The sequence below is a fragment of the Urocitellus parryii genome, chromosome 8 (assembly GCF_045843805.1).
Source record: "Urocitellus parryii isolate mUroPar1 chromosome 8, mUroPar1.hap1, whole genome shotgun sequence".
In the NCBI taxonomy this organism is placed as follows: Eukaryota; Metazoa; Chordata; class Mammalia; order Rodentia; family Sciuridae; genus Urocitellus; species Urocitellus parryii.
Window position 1 is genome coordinate 82,265,899 of NC_135538.1, and position 18,251 is coordinate 82,284,149.

The window sequence follows — 18,251 nt, forward strand, 5'->3', positions numbered from 1 at the left end:
GGTCCAGTAGAGAAAGGAAAATTCAGAATGGTAAAATTAAAAACAGAAATTACCCATAGTTCTCGATCCAAACACCATCAACTGTTAACTTCGTAGTGTAGGAAATAACACATTTATAATGACAATTACGATAATTTCAGGATTTGTGAATGTGTACATACTCACCAGTATTCTACTTTATTCTCTCTCACTGACTACAGTTCACTGAGCAGTTCTTTGTGCCTTCCTTATTTGTGGAAGGCCCTGTTTTGTGCTTGGCTTTCATTGTGTAAATTGAAATCTGTTCATCACATTAGTCAGTTGCACATATCTCTGGTTTACTAATGAAGTGCTTTTGGGGGTTAAAAATCTACATGCTTTCATTTGTCATTAATGTCAGAAGAAATCGGTTTATAATGTTTTACTCTTGTTTGTAGTATTGCTTAAAGTCTTAGGTGCATGCTTATAAGTATTTCTTTGGCTTTAAAAATATACTTGCTGATGGCTAAAAGGAAGCAGGCATGGATGGCTTCCTTTGGTAAAACACTAAAGGTCTAGAGACATGATGTTATTGACTAAGCTAGAATTTGGGATTATTCATGGATTTAATTTGCAAATTTTCTAAGTCCCTATTGAGAACCAAATATATCTTATTTCTTCCTCTTTTTTCCCCCTTTCTCTAAATCACAGAAGGCTTTCAGTAGCTATTTGTTGAATGAAGTAGGAATGAATGAAAGAATGAAAAATTCAAACTAGCTGATTTAGATGGGCTCTATAGCTTTCACCAGGTTTTCTTTAAAAGACAGACTGTATAAAATTCCTCCTCTTCATTGTCTATACTAGAAATAAAAGCTCATTTTCTTGTTTCCTTTCCCTTTTCCTGTGCCCATTTATGACCAGTCCAGTTCTACTGGTCACATTGTTGTTTATTGAAAACAACATTGCTTCCATATAAACAAAGGCCACAGCTGGCTAACTTTGACTGAGCTTGGATTTGGAGAATTTTAATCTGCTTTTTACATGTAGATAACTAGAAGTTTAAAGAGTGTTTTACCATATTACAGAGTATAAATTGTGGAAAAGTGATGAAAACTTGACATGCATAAACAGACTTAAGAAATAGGCATTGGCTTTCATTTCCTCAGTGGTGAGAGGACTGGCAAGAAATGTCCAAGTGTATAATCCTACACCCAACAGCCTGGATGTTCGCTGGGACCCTGCTCCTGGGCCTGTGCAGCAGTATCGCATTGTGTATTCTCCTGTCGATGGCACAAGACCCTCGGATTCTGTAAGTAATTTTGTCATCTTAGAGCTCAGCAAAAGAATTTTGTAGATTCTGTTGTGGCTCCTGCCATGGCAGCTGGCTAAAAACAATAAACCAATTATTGGTGTGACACAGCCTCTCAAGGAAGCTGCTTTTCCTGATGAATACAGTTGCATGTTTGTGTCACGTTTGGTGCCTGTGAGAATAAAAGCCACAGTCATGCCAGTGTGTAATACTTAAGTGATTGGTTTTGGTCAACTAAGGCAGGCATCTTAATGATAGGTTTACTTAGGGGAAAAAAAAAAGGATTTTGGGAAAATGTAAGTTAGCTATCTATGTGAGTTAAAAACCTCAGTAATAAATGTAAATCATTGCTGGACCTTGTCAAGACGAGCTTTTGTTGTAAAGTATAAATGTCTTTGTTATGAAAATATGTTAAAGTCTGCCTTTACTGGCTCTTACAAATTGCAACCTATCTTCAATTTATAATACAACTCAGCTTGTAAGTAGATTAGTAAATTAGAACTCAGAAATTATTAATGTGAATAATAATAGTGTCAGGATACTTACGTGAGAGTAAATTTATGGACTAATTCAATTTATAAGTCTGCAAAACTAAACAATATCGGTGAACAAAGATAAACAAATGATAAGCAATGTGTGCATTCTATGTGAATACTGATTTTCATGACTCTGTATATGGCCGGATATATTCTCTCTCTCTCTATATATATATATATATTCTATATATATATCTATCCCATGGAATTGCTCTCTATCTTAATACAGAATATCCCTCCCACCAATGTGGTGAGTCCCTTGTCTTACATGTATCTAACCCAGGATGTTCTTTGACTAAATTTCATGAGTCCTAGATATTATAAATAAATAGAAATGGGAGATAATTGAAGCAACTAAGGGTGAAGGATGAATTAGCTTTTTTGGAAAGGGAATTTCTGAGCATAAATTTTGTCTAAATGGTGTGGCCTGGGCAGCTCACACGGGGAAGCACTCTTGGCTTCTGACATGTCTGGGCTCAGCCTTTTATTATAAATATTATTATGCTGACTAACCAAAGACTTGGTAAGCATTTGGGCTGTTGTCAGGCTGAATTTGGCATTTTCTCCCCCTACAGATTGTGGTGCCAGGAAATACCCGCACGGTGCACCTGGAGAGGCTCATTCCTGACACACCCTACTCTGTGAACATTGTGGCTCTCTACTCAGACGGAGAGGGGAATCCCAGCCCCAGCCAGGGCCGAACACGTGAGGAGGAAATCCTTTCTCCACCCTGTTCCTTGTATTTAGATTGGCCAGACTTCTCCCAGGGAATAAGGGGTGGGTGGTGGTGAGTGAGGGGTACAGAGAGCTTTCTGTTTTGGTGCAGGGCAGGGCAGCCCTCTGCGTGAGACTATTCCTGGGCTTCCCTACTTCCCATGCCAGGCTGAAGCTCTGGGTCCAGGATTCTGTTTTGTTTTGAATGAACTTCAGTCTTTTTTTCCCCCCAAATCTGAGACCTAAATTAAGGAAGGGTTTCTTCCTTATTCTGCTCTGTAGTGGTTCTTCTCACCAAATGGGCGCTTTGGAAATGTGAAACCTCAGTCTCTATGTGTCATTAAAGGAGATGCTTGCAGTAGTTAAAACAACCCCTTTCTTTCCCAGTCTCTACACTAGGTTCAAATCCAGCTCTGTGTCACTGAAAGTTTAGCATGTAACTGTAGTTATGAAATCTAGCACCTTGTACTGTTTATGATTTCACTTACAATCAGAGATATGAAAAATTATGCTCTAGATATGTAATAAGAATTGCAGTGCACTCTGCTGTCATATATAAATAAAAAACAAAACAAACAAACAAACAAAAAACTCACACAAAATATGGACATCTTATCGGGAATGAATCTCATCATGAATGGAGAAATACCTACAAGCACCTTCCTTAATGTCCCTTCATAATGCTTTCAGGCAGGAAACAAATTTTACCATATTTTATTTATTTAGTTCCACGAAGTGGACCAAGGAATCTGAGAGTTTTTGGAGAGACAACCAACAGCCTCTCTGTAGCCTGGGATCATGCAGATGGACCAGTTCAGCAATATAGGATCATTTATTCTCCCACTGTTGGTGATCCCATTGATGAATATGTAAGTGTAAGATTCAGTTATTAACGCACTCTTAGCTGGTTAGAGGGTAAAGTCAAATTTCTACTTAAGAAGTAGGTCGTGATTAGAGTTGATCCTTGAGTATTGTGTGGTAATCAGATTTTATATATGATATACATGGGGACCACCCAAATGTGCCTGGTCTATTTCCCTCATCACAGAGAAGCAATGATTTGGGGATCACTTCTTTTCTAAGGACATGTTTGAAAAACTGTCTTACTCCTGATCACCTGCATATTTCCAACCACCTACTTATAGGAACACATTAGTGAATATGATACTCTTATAATGGAATATCTAAGTGAATGTTCAGATGATATGAATATACAAACTGTACCTTTTCTTCAAATCTAATTCTTCTTCAAGGTCTCCATTCCATACTGTGATGCTAATTGGTCTATCTTCTTTCTAAACTTAACATTTTCAGTACACTTTTATTTTGGGATATATATATATATTCTTTTATTAGCTCCAATTCCCCCCGGCTCTCCCCCCCCCCCCCCCCCCCGTACTGGGGATGAAATGCAGGGCTTTGAGGATGCTTAGGCAAGTGCTCTACCACTGAGCCACACTCTCAACCTCTCCTAACGTTTTGAGTGTATATTTTCTCTCTAGATCCTGGCTCAAATTTCTTGTAGCTTCCATATAGCCCTCACTCCGCATATCCATTTGGTATGGATGGGAAAGCACTCATCTTGAAGATTAGTGATTAATTGCTGTGATAGGCCCATAGAAGATCACCCACAATTATGATTAGAAAAGAGTTAGGACTGAGGTTTGCATTCTTTTTGCCACATAAATCCTCTTAGATCATTCTTCCTTGATGAACTTCATAGGATGAACCATTTCATCTACTTCAACTTAGTATGGTAGGCTTTAGTTAAAGTCCCTTTTTTATTAATAAGAAACATGCATAATTGCCACTTAGAGTTTCTGATCAAAATGAGATAGATGATTTTAACTTTTTGCTACAGGAGAAAAGCTTATGTTTAGTTTTTGTTCAGCCTTGCCATAGTCAAATGTGCAATTGGCATTTATTTTATGAAAACATTAAAAATATAATTTATTCTATCAATTTGTTTTTAGTTATGATATTCTATGCTGAGAATCACTGGCATAACTGATCCCTATTGTTTGTGGAAGCAAAGCACGGGATTGGAAGAGAAATTGAGATGACTAGTTTATTTCCTCTTTGTGGTTGAATGTGTTTTCTATTTTCTCTTTCCCATCTTCTTTACCTTATTAGTGTCAGCAAAACTTATATTTTTGAGGGCAAAAACAATCCATTTTTGCTTACCCAGTAGCTAGTACCATACCTGGCTCCCCTGTGTAGGGTACATGCTGTTGAAGGACTACCTGAACACCATGCTCGACAATGAGAAGTGGAGACAAACTTATTGCAGAGCGCTATTCTACTCAACAGTGCCTTCTGAGTTGTGTGTGTTACTACCTTTAATCCACAGGTTTTTCTTCAAAGATATTTAGCCACATGGTTATTAACTAGCTGATCTGGAATCTAAACTCACATCTGTTGGACGCTAAAATCATTATCCCATATTGCATAGAGACAGTGTAGACAATTAGTCTTTCCATGAGTGTTCTGAAACAAAAAGAAAATTTAAATAAACCATTATTGTTTATATGAATGCATAAAATAATATTGGCTTTTGATCTTGAAGCAATCTGGCTTGCAATAAATGTATAATTTAATTTCCCTACAGACTACAGTCCCAGGCAGAAGAAACAACGTAATACTGCAGCCCCTGCAATCTGATACTCCATATAAAATTACTGTTATTCCTATTTATGAAGATGGAGATGGTGCCCATCTAACAGGAAATGGAAGAACTGGTCAGTGTCTGACACTTTTTTGTTTGTTTGTTTGTTTATTTGCTTTGAAATTGTAGGGATTTTAATATTATTTCTTATACCTTTAAAAATCTTTTAATTTGTCTCTACCAATGTATCTCAGAGACTACTACATTAACATTGCATTAACATTTGTACTTGACACTGTCTTTTATCAAAATGATTACATGAGAACACAATTTATTTAAAAAATTTAAAGATCCATGGAAAGAGGAAAAAAGAAGACAAAAGGATGCATATTTTTCTTTGTTTGAGATAATCTTATTTATTCTTTGAAAAACCATTGTATATTCTCTGCATAATGTTATGATTTGGTGTCAAGACTATAATATTAAATATCAGCTAAAATAATTCTCTGCTGTGAGTGAATCTTAAGTGATAAAAATGATTAGCATTCATCATCTTCCTAAAAATTTAGCTATTTAAAAATTATTATACCAAAAATTTACAAAAAAATTATCAACATTCAAGCCCCTTTCTAACCTACATTGATGACAACTTCTTATGGGTTAGAGTAAAAATTCTCTAATTTGATTGCTCATTGAGGTCACTAGATGAGTTTTAAAAAATACTAGTCCCTGGGAATCACTCCCAGAGATACTAATGTAACTGGTCTGAGGTGTGGGCTGGGCCTACAGATGTTATAATGTGCAACCAAGGTTGAGAGCCACTAGTCAGGCAGAAAGGCAGGTTGGATTCCTGGTCTATTACTGGTAAATATTGGCATTCCACTTTTCTACTTCATTCAGCAAAAATCTACTTAGGTTTCTTTCTTCACTCACTTGCTCAAACTCTTTTTGTGCTTAAATTTTCTTGATAACGTTACAGAATTTGGGAGAGGAAAGTTCCTAAGAGAAAAGCAGGGCTAGAATTGATTCAGCCTAGCCTCTCAAGATCAGGAATCTATATATTGATTTACTATCATCTGTAGGACTAAGTCAGTGGAGACAGTCTAGTGACTCAAGGTGATTTTAATTCAACAACTTCTCCTTTTCCACCTTTTAAACTACATTTTAGTGACTTTCTGGGAAAATAGTATATTTCAGAATTTTGTGCTTATTAAAATGTAAAACTAACACAAAACAAAATATTTAATGCATCTTGGATTTTCTAGAAACGGTCAAAGTCATGTCTAGTTTCTCTTATAAAAAAGGTTTTAAGATTACTGTATCACATCAGTTACACTTCCATTGATTTACATAATGCCATTCTAGTGTCTGATGTATTCTGCTTTTTATCCTATTCTCTACTATCTTCCCTCCCCTCCCCTTCCCCCCCCTTTTCTCTCTCTACCCCCTCTACTGTAAATCATTTCTTCCACTTGTATTATTCTTCTCTTACCCCTCCTTTCCTCTTAGTAATCTGTATACGGGGTAAAATTGGGAGTTCATAACCCACCTGAATCAAACTGTGACATATGATATATTAAGAACTATGTAATGTTTTGAACGACCAACAATAAAAAAAAAGAAGTAGACATTATTGATGCCATTCTAACTTGCCTAAAAGTTAAATCATGAAGTATATAGTTTTTGAAAAATGTTAAGTTTCACTAATAAAAATCTTTCATAATGTAAAAAAAAAGAATAATAAAGTAAAAAATGTGTGTGGAAAAAAAAGGTTTTAATGTGGATTATTTTTGTAATGCTATAAATAATAGCAACTGTTTGTCATGCCACCTAAACAGCATTGATTTTGCAAGGTGTAGGTTTGGAGGCTGTGCCTCTGGAGCATTGAGAATGCAGTCTAGGTTATGTTGGTGGAAGATAAGGAGGGGTAAGGGAAGAATAATGTTTCGGTCACTAGCTAGCTGTGTGGTCTTGGACAAATTATATCTTATTTATGTGATGTGTGGTCTAACCAGATAGCCTCTAAATTGTGTTCTGGTTCTGACAATCCAACCTAAAGCATTCTTAAACAGATCTGAGATCTATTTTCTATAATTTTGTGTCTTATTACAGATCACCTCTGGATCTTGCCTCCTGCTCAGGAGGTTTTTCTGAAAATTACCAGGTTCCTGAATTCATTTGAATAGCTGTTTGAATTTTGTAAATTACCAAGCTACTATGAACACTTCAATGGTTTTTAGTTAATTTCTGGAAAAGAAAATTAAGCTAATTAAACCAATAAGGCTGTCCTAATAATACCCATAAGGTTCTGTGCTCACTCTGTGCCAGGTTAATAACACAAGTTGATATTTGTTTTCAGTGGGACTGCTTCCTCCTCAGAATATACACATCTCTGATGAATGGTATACAAGATTCAGAGTGTCCTGGGATCCTTCACCCTCTCCAGTTCTTGGATATAAAATTGTGTACAAGCCAGTGGGTAAGGAAGCATCTTTATCATAATAGAAATGCATTGGAAAATTATTTGCATGTTAGGATATTCTCTATTGCATTCAACTATTAGATTCTCCTTGCAGTTCAGTTATATCAAGTCCATTATCACCAGAGTTAATTTTCTCTAATGGATATTTTAAGTCAGTGGTCTAAAGGATCATTGTTACTATGGGTGTAGATGAGACCATCATTAAATTTTATGATTGAAAAGTTTGATCTGATCTGTAAAGTTGTATAAATCAAAGCTACATGTGTTCAGTCATTCTACATATTCTAATGATCATGAAAGCTTTTTTCTTATTGTCTTTATTATTTTTTATTCTAATTTGTTAAACATGGCAGAAGAATGCATTTAAATCCATAGGACACATGTAGAGCACAATTTTTCATTTCTCTGGTTGTACACAAAGTAGAGTCACACCATTCATGTCTTCATAATGAAGTCCATCTCATTTCACCATCTTTCCTACCCCCATTCTCCCTTTTCCCCTCCCTCCCCCTTGTTCTATCTAGAGTTTGTCTAATCCTCCTATGCTCCCCACCACAACCCCATTATGAATCAGTATTCTTATATCAGAGAAAACATTCAGTGTTTTTTTTTGGGGGGGGGGATTGGCTAACTTCACTTAGCATTATATTCTCCAACTCCATCCATTTATCTGCAAATGTCATGATTTTATCAATATAAACTTTAGTACTTTACTCTTGTGTCTAGGTATTATTCTATTTTGGGCATAGACTTTGTGAATTTTGTTTTTTTTCATGACAAGCTTGCTTTCAACTCCCCACTGATGGTTTCACCAAAATCAATATCACCCTGGTAAATTATTTGCTATCTGTTTCCATGTTCTGCCTGTATGCTTACTAAAATCAGAAGAAACATGATTTTTGCATCAAACTTCCTAGGGCATTTTCAATGTACCCAGGAAGACTATGAATTAGAAACATGAAGGAGATAAAGCAAGAGAAAGAGAAAGTGAACCTGTATAAGAATAGAAAACTTTAGGAAGAAAGGGGAGTCGATAACTGAGAAAAAAAAAAAAGTGAAATGAGGTCCAAGATAGAAGGTTTTGGATTCTCTCTATGATAAATTGAAAAAAAAAAAGTTAATTGAGCATCTCTTCTCTGGCAAGGTGGATTTAAAAAGAGTCACGAGAACATATTTACTAAGAGAGCATTGATTATGCACCTACTGCATTCAAGGTATTGTGTTGTGCTTTGAGAATAGGAGACTGAAGAGTCAGTCCTTGCTGCAGTTTCAGATTCATTATCGAATGTGGCTTGTGCCACAGTCAGTCAGTGGATGAAGTGCTATGGGAATGAATGGTGTTCCCTACCATTTGACTTTAGGGTCTTTAGTGCTGAGTGAAATCTGAGGCTATGATTGCATCTTTCTAAATTGTTTTGTGGTTGTTGTAAAGGTTCCAATGAACCCATGGAAGCCTTTGTTGGAGAAGTAACATCCTACACGTTACATAATCTCAATCCCAGTACCACCTATGACGTGAATGTTTATGCTCAGTATGACTCTGGACTCAGTGTTCCCCTCACAGATCAAGGCACTACACGTGAGTGATGCATGTCTTCACGGTTGTAAGAAAATGTGTGATCCAGCCTGTTTTAACTTCACTTTTCTTAATTTATGCATATCTCTTCCAGTCCAGCCTGTTTTAACTTCACTTTTTAAAATTATGCATTTTTCCTAAGTTGTACATAGGCAGTGATTTTGTATCCAGTTAAACAAGGTACTTATCTAAATCCTAAAGGAGTTGAATATATAAGAAAATATGGTGTTTGCTTTATGGAGATTGTTATATTTTGAATCCTAAAATATAAAAATTGTATAATTTGGCATTTCATATACGTACAATCTGTATAAAGTTGTAATGCTAGTTCTTCTTGACATTTGATGTTAAGATATATATTACCTGAATTCATTAATATATTATTTGATTGAGTCATTGAATCTCTAACTTGTCCCACAAATAGATTTGTTTTTTTGACGCTTAGTGCTTTGATAGCTTTTTAAGGACTTAGTAGCTAGCCTTCTAGGAAAATTTACTGTTTTTTATAAGATGTCTTTGACATTCATATTTATGAGCGGGGCTATGTGGAATTTTCTTTTTCCTGAAAATCAGTGACAGAAAGGAAGGTCCGTTTTGGCTCTTTCTTCATGTATGTTTTCATATATGCTTCATCTCTTTTTTTCTTAATATATATATATTTTTTAGTTGTAGTTGGCCGCTATACCTTTATTTTATTTTATTTATTTTTACATAGTGCTGAGGATCAAACCCAGTTTCTCGCATGTGCTAGGCAAGTGCTCTACTGCTAAGCCACAATCCCAGCCCCATGCTTTGTGTATTTTTCATGTATTTTTCTTATAAGGAAAACATTACAATTTTAGACATATTTCAGCTACAGTGAAAATTTGAAAATTGTGTTGTGATTAAAAGTATGCTTTTTTAAAAAACTTTATTCACAGTGAATCTTTTTTTCCCTTTCTTTATTTTGTAGTGTATTTAAATGTGTCAGATCTGAAAACTTACCAGGTTGGGTGGGACACATTCTGTGTCAGATGGTCACCTCACCGGGCAGCCACCTCCTACAGACTGAAACTAAGCCCTGCAGATGGTATGTGCACCTAAAAAAAAAAGAACTATAGCCCATAGTGAAAACATTTTGAACTTCAGTGATGAATATTTCATTTTATTTATTAAATGATGTATAATTTCTTTAGTTGTAATAGATGATAATGCTGGCATTTCTCGTTGTTGTCACAATCAGGAACCAGAGGACAAGAAATTACCGTGCGTGGATCAGAAACCAGCCACTGCTTCACGGGCCTTTCACCAGATGCTGATTACGGTGTCACTGTGTTTGTGCAGACACCAAATCTGGAGGGGCCAGGTGTCCCCATCAGAGAACATACTAGTAAGTTTTTGAGCAATTTGGGAATCCTCCAAAAGGCTTCAGAATAGAACATTGTAGGAGAGGGGGACTGGAGAGATACCTGCTCAGGTGCTTCTCCCTGTGAGTGGAAGTAATGGTGGGATGATGGTTTCTCAGAGTGGAGTGAGAAGGAGACTATGCATCCTTATGAGTGACTTTTAGTCATTTGGCACTCTCTGAAGGCTTTGCATTTTCCCATTGAATCTGTGCTTTCTACAACTGTAATTCATGTGAAAAACTCAAGGATACCAAGTTTGTATAGAATAGAATTCCCAGTATTTCAATGCCAATGAGCCTGGAGCCTTATTTTATGAGACTTGATTTGTTGCTGAGGATTCAAATCGTCCTTAAGATTTACTTTTTGGAATATGAAATGAACACATGTCGTATTTTTCTAATTATTGTTTTTAAATTCTAGCCTTAAAACCAACTGAAGCTCCTACAGAACCACCCACACCTCCTCCTCCTCCCACTATTCCACCAGCCCGGGATGGTAAGTTCAGATAACTATGCAATGAATTGAGGGATTTGCAAATTCTTAGTTATGCCTTATGTACTTATTTACAATTGATCTGGAGTGTTTTTGATTTACTTTTCTTGATGAAGAGTTTTCAGGTAGAAAAAAAAGATCACCAGTAGTTTGTTCCTCTCTCTTTCTGGGCACATTTTAGTGTGAATAAAATCAGTCATAAACTTCTCCAGCTCTTTGGCTGGAACTCCATTTTCTCAGTTTTGCAGGTTGAGATCTAGAAATACCTTCCATAGTCCATATGTAGGACTTTTCTTTCTGCTGGCTGCTAGTATCAAGATGCACTGAGAACCTTTTTTTGGCTATATCTGCAACCTAATCCCTGAGGCTTTTGATTTTGGAATTTCTGGCTTCTGACTTGAGAAGAGCCCTGGATCACACAAAACTGAAAACATTTCCATTCACTAAAGTTTGAGACATAATTGTCAGTTGCAGAGAACTGGTAAAAAGACACTCTGAGCTGGTAGGCTTGGCTTTCAGTAAATTGGGGGCAGTTCTTCAGAGCTCCATCAAATTATGTTTAAGCTAAATAACCTCTGGGGTTATTCTTTTTTTTTTTTTTTTTTTTTTTTTTTTACATTCTGCTTTTCAGAAAGCATTTCAGATTTCAGAAGTATTTTTCTTACCATATTAGAGGACCTAGATTGTTGCAAATTTGTTAAGCCTATTGTATGCCCCTCTATTATTACTTACCTATTATAAAAGCAAAATTAAAAAATAAAGTATATTTTTAAAGGGTAAAATAATAACAGGTTTTAAAAAAATTGTACTGTTGAAAGAAATGCAATAAATAATCTCAGCTAAAACAATGATGTTGGAGTTTATGGTTGTAGCTCAGTGGTAGAGGGCTTATCTAAGAGGTATGAGGTCCTGGGTTCAATCACCAGTACTGAAAAACAGAACTGCCAAACAAAACATGTTGTTTTTCATAGATTTTATTTTCTAGAGTATTTTGGTTTCACAGCCAAATTGAGCAGAAAGTATAAAGAGTGCCCATTAACCACCCATGTCCTACCTTCTCAACCCCATCTATCAACATCCCTCATCAGATTAGTACATTTGTCACAACTGATGAATCACATCAACACATCATTACCATCCAAAGTCCATGGCTTACATTAGGGCTTACTCTTGTTATAGTACATTCTGTACATTTAATTTTCATAAACTAAAATTTTATTAAATTTTTCTTTAGAATTTTTATTTGGCTTCCAAATCTAAAAAGACTCAAAGTTATTTCTTTATTTTACTTCTCTCCTTTCCCACACATGACTCTAGTGGCTTAACTTAAAATTGAAAAACAAAACAAAACAAAACATTTCATTCGCACCAAATCTTTGATAATTATATTCAAATTCTCCAAACCACTGAGGACCCATTTCAGTTCCAGACATCACTGCTTTTCATTTGATGTCCCCTCTCATTTATTGTTTGAAGCTACTCGGAGACTTTTGGGAGGCAATAGCATATTTTTGCATAATGGATCTAAACAAGAGTGAACCCAGGGCGAGAATCAGGGTCTATTAGACCTGTGCTTCTGTTTTTGTACTTGAGTCACTTGGACATCTTATTATTGCTGATTTTGAGTCAGGAAGTCTAGGGTGAGGCCAGGAGTCTGCATTCTGACATGCTTTCAGGCTGTGCTGTTTTCATTGAGCCACACTTTTAAGGAGTGAAGTTTCATCCTACATTATTACATGAACTTATTTGAATAGAAAGAGTTAGTGAGACTGGGGGCTTACCCTGTATTTTTTTTTCCAGTATGCAAAGGGGCCAAGGCAGATATTGTATTCTTGACTGATGCCTCTTGGAGTATTGGGGATGATAATTTTAACAAAGTTGTAAAATTCATCTTTAATACTGTGGGAGCCTTTGATGAAATCAGTCCTGCTGGGATTCAGGTGAGTATCTTTCTGCTAGTGGTTACTTCTTTGTAGTGTCTTGCTCTTTTGAATGTTTATTTTTAGCTAGAAAGAGATTTCCTCATAAACTATGTTTTGACCTTTACTCTTTGCTATTGCTATTGCACATGTGTTTTTAGGAAGGGTTTGGGTGTTAATGATAAATAAATAGAAAATAAATATTCCTCTCCTTTTTATCTTTGGCTACATGATATTTCTGTTGGAGAATTTAGAACATTCTGATTTTAATGTGATTAAAACTTCCAACAATGATGAATTTCCATAAAAGGTCATTCAAAGTTCTAGACATCAAATGGATTATGATTGTCATGCCCTGTAAAGTGAGAAGAATGCAGTGACTGGAGTGGCTGTGTGGCCTCTGCTGCCCCCTCTATTATTACATTACACATATTATCCTGTCCAGAAGAATGTCTATTATTGACCTGAAGGGTATTTAATTTGTTTTCCTAAAATGTTAACTACCAATTATATTGCTGGGAAGTTGCTTCAGATTTATTTGTTGTACTGGATTAGGAACTGAGAACAGCTGTATTTCTGTGAGAGACCTCCAAGAGTAATTCATCAGTTAGTCAAAACCTGCCTATAAAGCTGAGAATCTCATCCACCATTCCCAACATACCCATGAACAGATGAACACTCAAGCCTAGGGGCTCTAAACTATTTTGGACAGTCTCCTCAGACTTCTTTGAGAATCTGATTCAGTCTATTATTAACTCTTCCTTAAAGACTCCTTCCAATTCAACCCTTCTGGTGAGGTTCCCTGAGGCCTCTAGGTGTTCCTTGCTCCGGAAGTATTTTTTCTATATTGCCATTACAGCAGATGTCTTGTTACATTGTCATTATTTGTGTGGCTCTCTTCTATCTAAATATCTTAAAATTCTCTTTTCCTTTTCTTCTTTATTCATTTTGGCGAATTTTCTTCTTTATTTTGGCAGTTTTTACGTCATTGTAGCATCTTTGAGACATTATAAAAATAAAATATGTTGAAATAAATGACAAGTAATTTCATAGAGAAACCACGTCCTCATAATGAAATAGTACTTTATGAAATATACTACATTTCAAACCCTCAAATAATCCCGTGGACATTGTTCAACCCAAGAAGAGTAAAAAGTCTGGCCATATTCTTCTTGAAATGTGTTAACAATTAGGCTGTTTTTCACCCTTTTTAGAAATCAAGATTTCTAATAGAGAGCTATTATATTTGATTAACGTCTGTGTACCAATTAGTCTGTATGTGTGATAATTAATCCTTAAAGCAACCCTAGAAGGTAAATATGAGGATCTCCACTTTACTGATGAAACTAAAGCACAGAGAACTTGCCCAATGTCACACAGCTGTTAATGTATAGAGCTAGGATTTGAGCTACCATTAAGCCTATACTCTTTCCACCAAAATCACACTCTTACTGTTAGTCATGAGTTCTGATTGTCATCACACTTGCAACATTTTTATATTACAGTTAAGAATGAAGGTAGTCAATGAGAAGGAATGGTTGGCGCAGAACTCTTAACATTCAAGTTCAGGATGGTGTGTCCTTGTTGCTAATGCTGAGACCTCAGTGTTACCCAGATTTACACTTCTCTGCCTACATCCTAGAGAAAGGCACATATGAATTACAAAATATTTTCATTGTTAATGTCAATCGTGACAATTTCCTTGAAGGATTGGAAATTAGAGAGTTTAATGAGACAACAGAAGTCAGTGTTAAAATATCAGCCATATAATATTTTGCCATTCTGCAGCTAGAGGAAGCTCTCAAAGATTGAAATTGTAAAATTAGATGACTAATACTCATTGGAAAACAACATTTCCTTTCAGGTTTCATTTGTACAGTACAGTGATGAGGTCAAGTCTGAGTTCAAGCTGAATACGTACAATGACAAGGCCCTAGCCCTTGGGGCCCTCCAGAATATTAGATACAGAGGAGGAAACACAAGAACAGGTACAGTTAATCAGGGTTTATGTGGATTTCACTCCCCAAAGCAGTCGGGGTAGTAGAACAGAATGTATCATCTCACCCTAATGTCTGGACTCTTATCAGTTGGGCATGACTCATGACATTTAGGTATTTTTCAGTGAGATGATACTAAAATGTTCCATGCCACACCCTGTAGGCAAGGCCCTCACATTTATCAAGGAGAAGGTCTTGACCTGGGAAAGCGGCATGAGGAAGAATGTACCCAAGGTGCTGGTTGTGGTCACGGATGGGCGGTCACAAGATGAGGTCAAGAAGGCGGCTTTTGTCATCCAGCAATCAGGTAATCACAAGCATGTATTTGATTGCACTCATTATTTTAAGCTTCTGATGTTCAGCAATGATTTCAAAAGACCCAAAGTCCTGATTTTATGTTATAATTCCATTTTATTCTGTACACCTGTAATGTTAATTTATATTTAATTATGGAAAAGTTAGATAATTGCTCAAAAAGGACAGCAATGATAATGGGATAATCCTTGAGCAGCTCCCTGCCATAGCAGAAATAAATCCTAGTGCTGGTTCTTGGGCAAGAGAGACATAGGATTCCTTCAGCTGTAGCTCATCTTTTCAGAGGCAGACTTAAAGCAGACTGCTAAGAGATGTACTGCAAGCTATCTCTTGGGTGTGTGTGTGGTGGGGGGTAGATCTTGCTAACAACACACTCTGAGAGCCCCTTGCCTTTTGGATTAGTTATTTAGGATTATTAGAGATGAAACTAGGTCTTTCAGTACTTCATTAACACCCTCCTTGCCCCTGCAGTCCTAGCAGGGTCCAAGGTAGATGTATTTTAGAAGGAATTCTATGTCATACATGATCTGTGGCAATAAATTATAAGGCACTTTGTTACATAGAATTTGTCATCTGCACATACATAATTCTTTGACTAAAATTATGAATCATGATTAGTGCTGTTATACTATCTTCTTTCAATAGAGATTGTTCTTTGCACTAATCCTTTATTAGTTTATTGCCATTAGGTTATACACTTTCAGCAGATTTCCACATATTTTGGGTTTCTAGTTGATTTAAGTTTGGGATTATGAATGCTTGCTTCTTTAGTTGCTACACACACACACACACACACACACACACACACTCTTTATATTCCTTTCATATCCTTTTTTTTCTGATGTCAAATTAAGCTTTTGGAATGAAAACTTTGTTTATTTGCATTAGTCTAAATAAAGGAATATTTATTGCCACTGGGAATTGCTAATTTTGAAGGTAGTCAAATTGCTGCCATTTTTTTTGAGCCTGAATTTGTTGAGAAAAATCAGTCTCAAGAATTCAAATTTAAAATAGCCCATTCTTGGTTTCTGAGTCACATATATTTAAATTGTTAATGGTACCTAAGAGAATTACAGTATTCATGTGTACATTAGGACAGTGGATTTGTGGAAGCCTGTGTGCCTTACACCAAGTCTCTCTGCTTTTAAAAGCTTTATCTTTTAATTATTAAGTGATCTAATGAATCAAACTTTATAAACCAGATAATAGATGAACCCAAGAGTGTTTAATAGCTGAAACCCTTAATTTTTTTGTTTTGAGACAGGGTTTCATTAAATTGCTTAGAGCTTTGCCAAGTTGCTGAGGCTGGCAACCTGCAATCTTTCTGCTTCAGCCTCCCAAGCTGCTGGGATCACAGGAGTGCACCACCATGCCCAGTGCACATCCTCATTAAAAGAACATATTTATCCATTAAAGAGAGTTTTTGTCAAATACCAGAACTTGCTGCACATGCTAAGAAAATACAGTATCATTTCTGATAAGATTTTATTTTGAATTGTTAAAACAATAAAGGGCAGAAAAAGGATATACAATTTACTCTATAAATGCTACTTTGCAGGGTTCAGTGTCTTTGTAGTTGGTGTGGCTGATGTTGACTACAATGAGCTGGCCAACATTGCCAGCAAGCCAAGTGAACGGCATGTGTTCATTGTGGACGACTTTGAATCTTTTGAGAAGATTGAGGACAACCTTATTACATTTGTTTGTGAAACTGCCACTTCGAGTAAGTCATGGTCAACATAGATCCATAACTTTATTGTCTTGGGAAATGGTTACTTATACACTAAATGGAATTATACTATATGGGATCAAGTCTGTGCAAAAATAGATCCTGGGAAATCACTTGAAAACCTGATGAGTCATTGTTCCATTGAGATCCTGCTAAATGTGTGCTTGTCAGAAATCCGTTTTTAGCCTAGAGGATGTAATAACCCTTATATGGAAATAAAGCATATTTTAATATACTATTTCCCAACACCTCAGTGCCTGTGACATTTAGGAAAATTAATCATCAACTTAGAATTGCATATATAGAAACTCTTCTGTGAGATGAAGATTTTCCCTGTTCACTACCAGCTGGTATTCTGTCAACATTCATGCTTCAAGAAAGCAATGGGCCAACTGGCTTGTGCTTGCGTGATCCATGGAAATTCAGTTGATTCTCATTTGTTTGTTTGGGTGTAGATTTTTCTTATACCAAGTTCAGCTTTTGAACTACAGTGAAGGACTAAAGATCAATTAGGTCAATTTTTCTTCTTCCTCATCCATTTTGGGGTATAAGATTAGGGAGACAATTATGTGACCAGTCTACACTCCTAATCCTAGGCAGGGCTCTAGTTTACAAGTGCCATATTTTCCCTATTAAACATTAGATTATAAATATAAAATTCTGGTTTGAGATGGCAACAGTGAACAAAACTCAGGGGTTTACTGTTAAAACTCACACTGAACTCCAGAATGGAGCTGCCATGGTGAATGTGGGTAGAGGGCTGGAACTGTCTCCCTTCCACTCACTCCTGGATGCAGCATTCTGGTACCTCTGGCTTTGGGAGATCCAAGGTGAAAATTGTGCTATACTTGTCACTGTTTTGTTATGTGTGGTAGACAGTGAGAGGCTAGAGGTTTGGCAGAGAAGAGGGTTACGGATGAATGAACTTTTTTTCCCTTTGCTTAAATCTCACATTTTCTGGGAGAAAATTTCTTTCTGAAAAACAAGTGAAAATTTTCCTCTTCAATTCCATTTTATTATTTTTAAGAACAATTTAAAATTCCAATTTGACTAGAGAATATTCAGAAAACTTTATTTTCCCTATTAATAATAATAGCATAATTATTATTAATATTACATTTTTCCTATACACAAGAAGCCTATAAGAAATAAAAGGCTAAATCAACAAGTTAGCTTTTATACATAAATGAACAGATTCATGACTTGATGTGCATACATTTCTGCTCTCTGTGTG

General features: G+C 36.1%; 1 protein-coding gene across 1 annotated transcript in view; it reads left to right on the plus strand.

Annotated features, from left to right (window-relative positions):
* The window catches only part of Col12a1 (collagen type XII alpha 1 chain), a 109,994-nt gene that overhangs the window by 62,539 nt on the left and 29,204 nt on the right, over positions 1–18,251 (plus strand). The window contains exons 35-47 of the mRNA XM_026409531.2: positions 1,125–1,267; positions 2,379–2,508; positions 3,244–3,386; positions 5,126–5,255; positions 7,482–7,601; positions 9,037–9,183; positions 10,133–10,249; positions 10,403–10,549; positions 10,986–11,060; positions 12,858–12,997; positions 14,841–14,964; positions 15,137–15,280; positions 16,847–17,011. Of these exons, the coding sequence (XP_026265316.2) occupies positions 1,125–1,267; positions 2,379–2,508; positions 3,244–3,386; positions 5,126–5,255; positions 7,482–7,601; positions 9,037–9,183; positions 10,133–10,249; positions 10,403–10,549; positions 10,986–11,060; positions 12,858–12,997; positions 14,841–14,964; positions 15,137–15,280; positions 16,847–17,011 (1,725 nt within the window). The remainder of the gene's footprint in view (positions 1–1,124; positions 1,268–2,378; positions 2,509–3,243; positions 3,387–5,125; positions 5,256–7,481; positions 7,602–9,036; positions 9,184–10,132; positions 10,250–10,402; positions 10,550–10,985; positions 11,061–12,857; positions 12,998–14,840; positions 14,965–15,136; positions 15,281–16,846; positions 17,012–18,251) is intronic.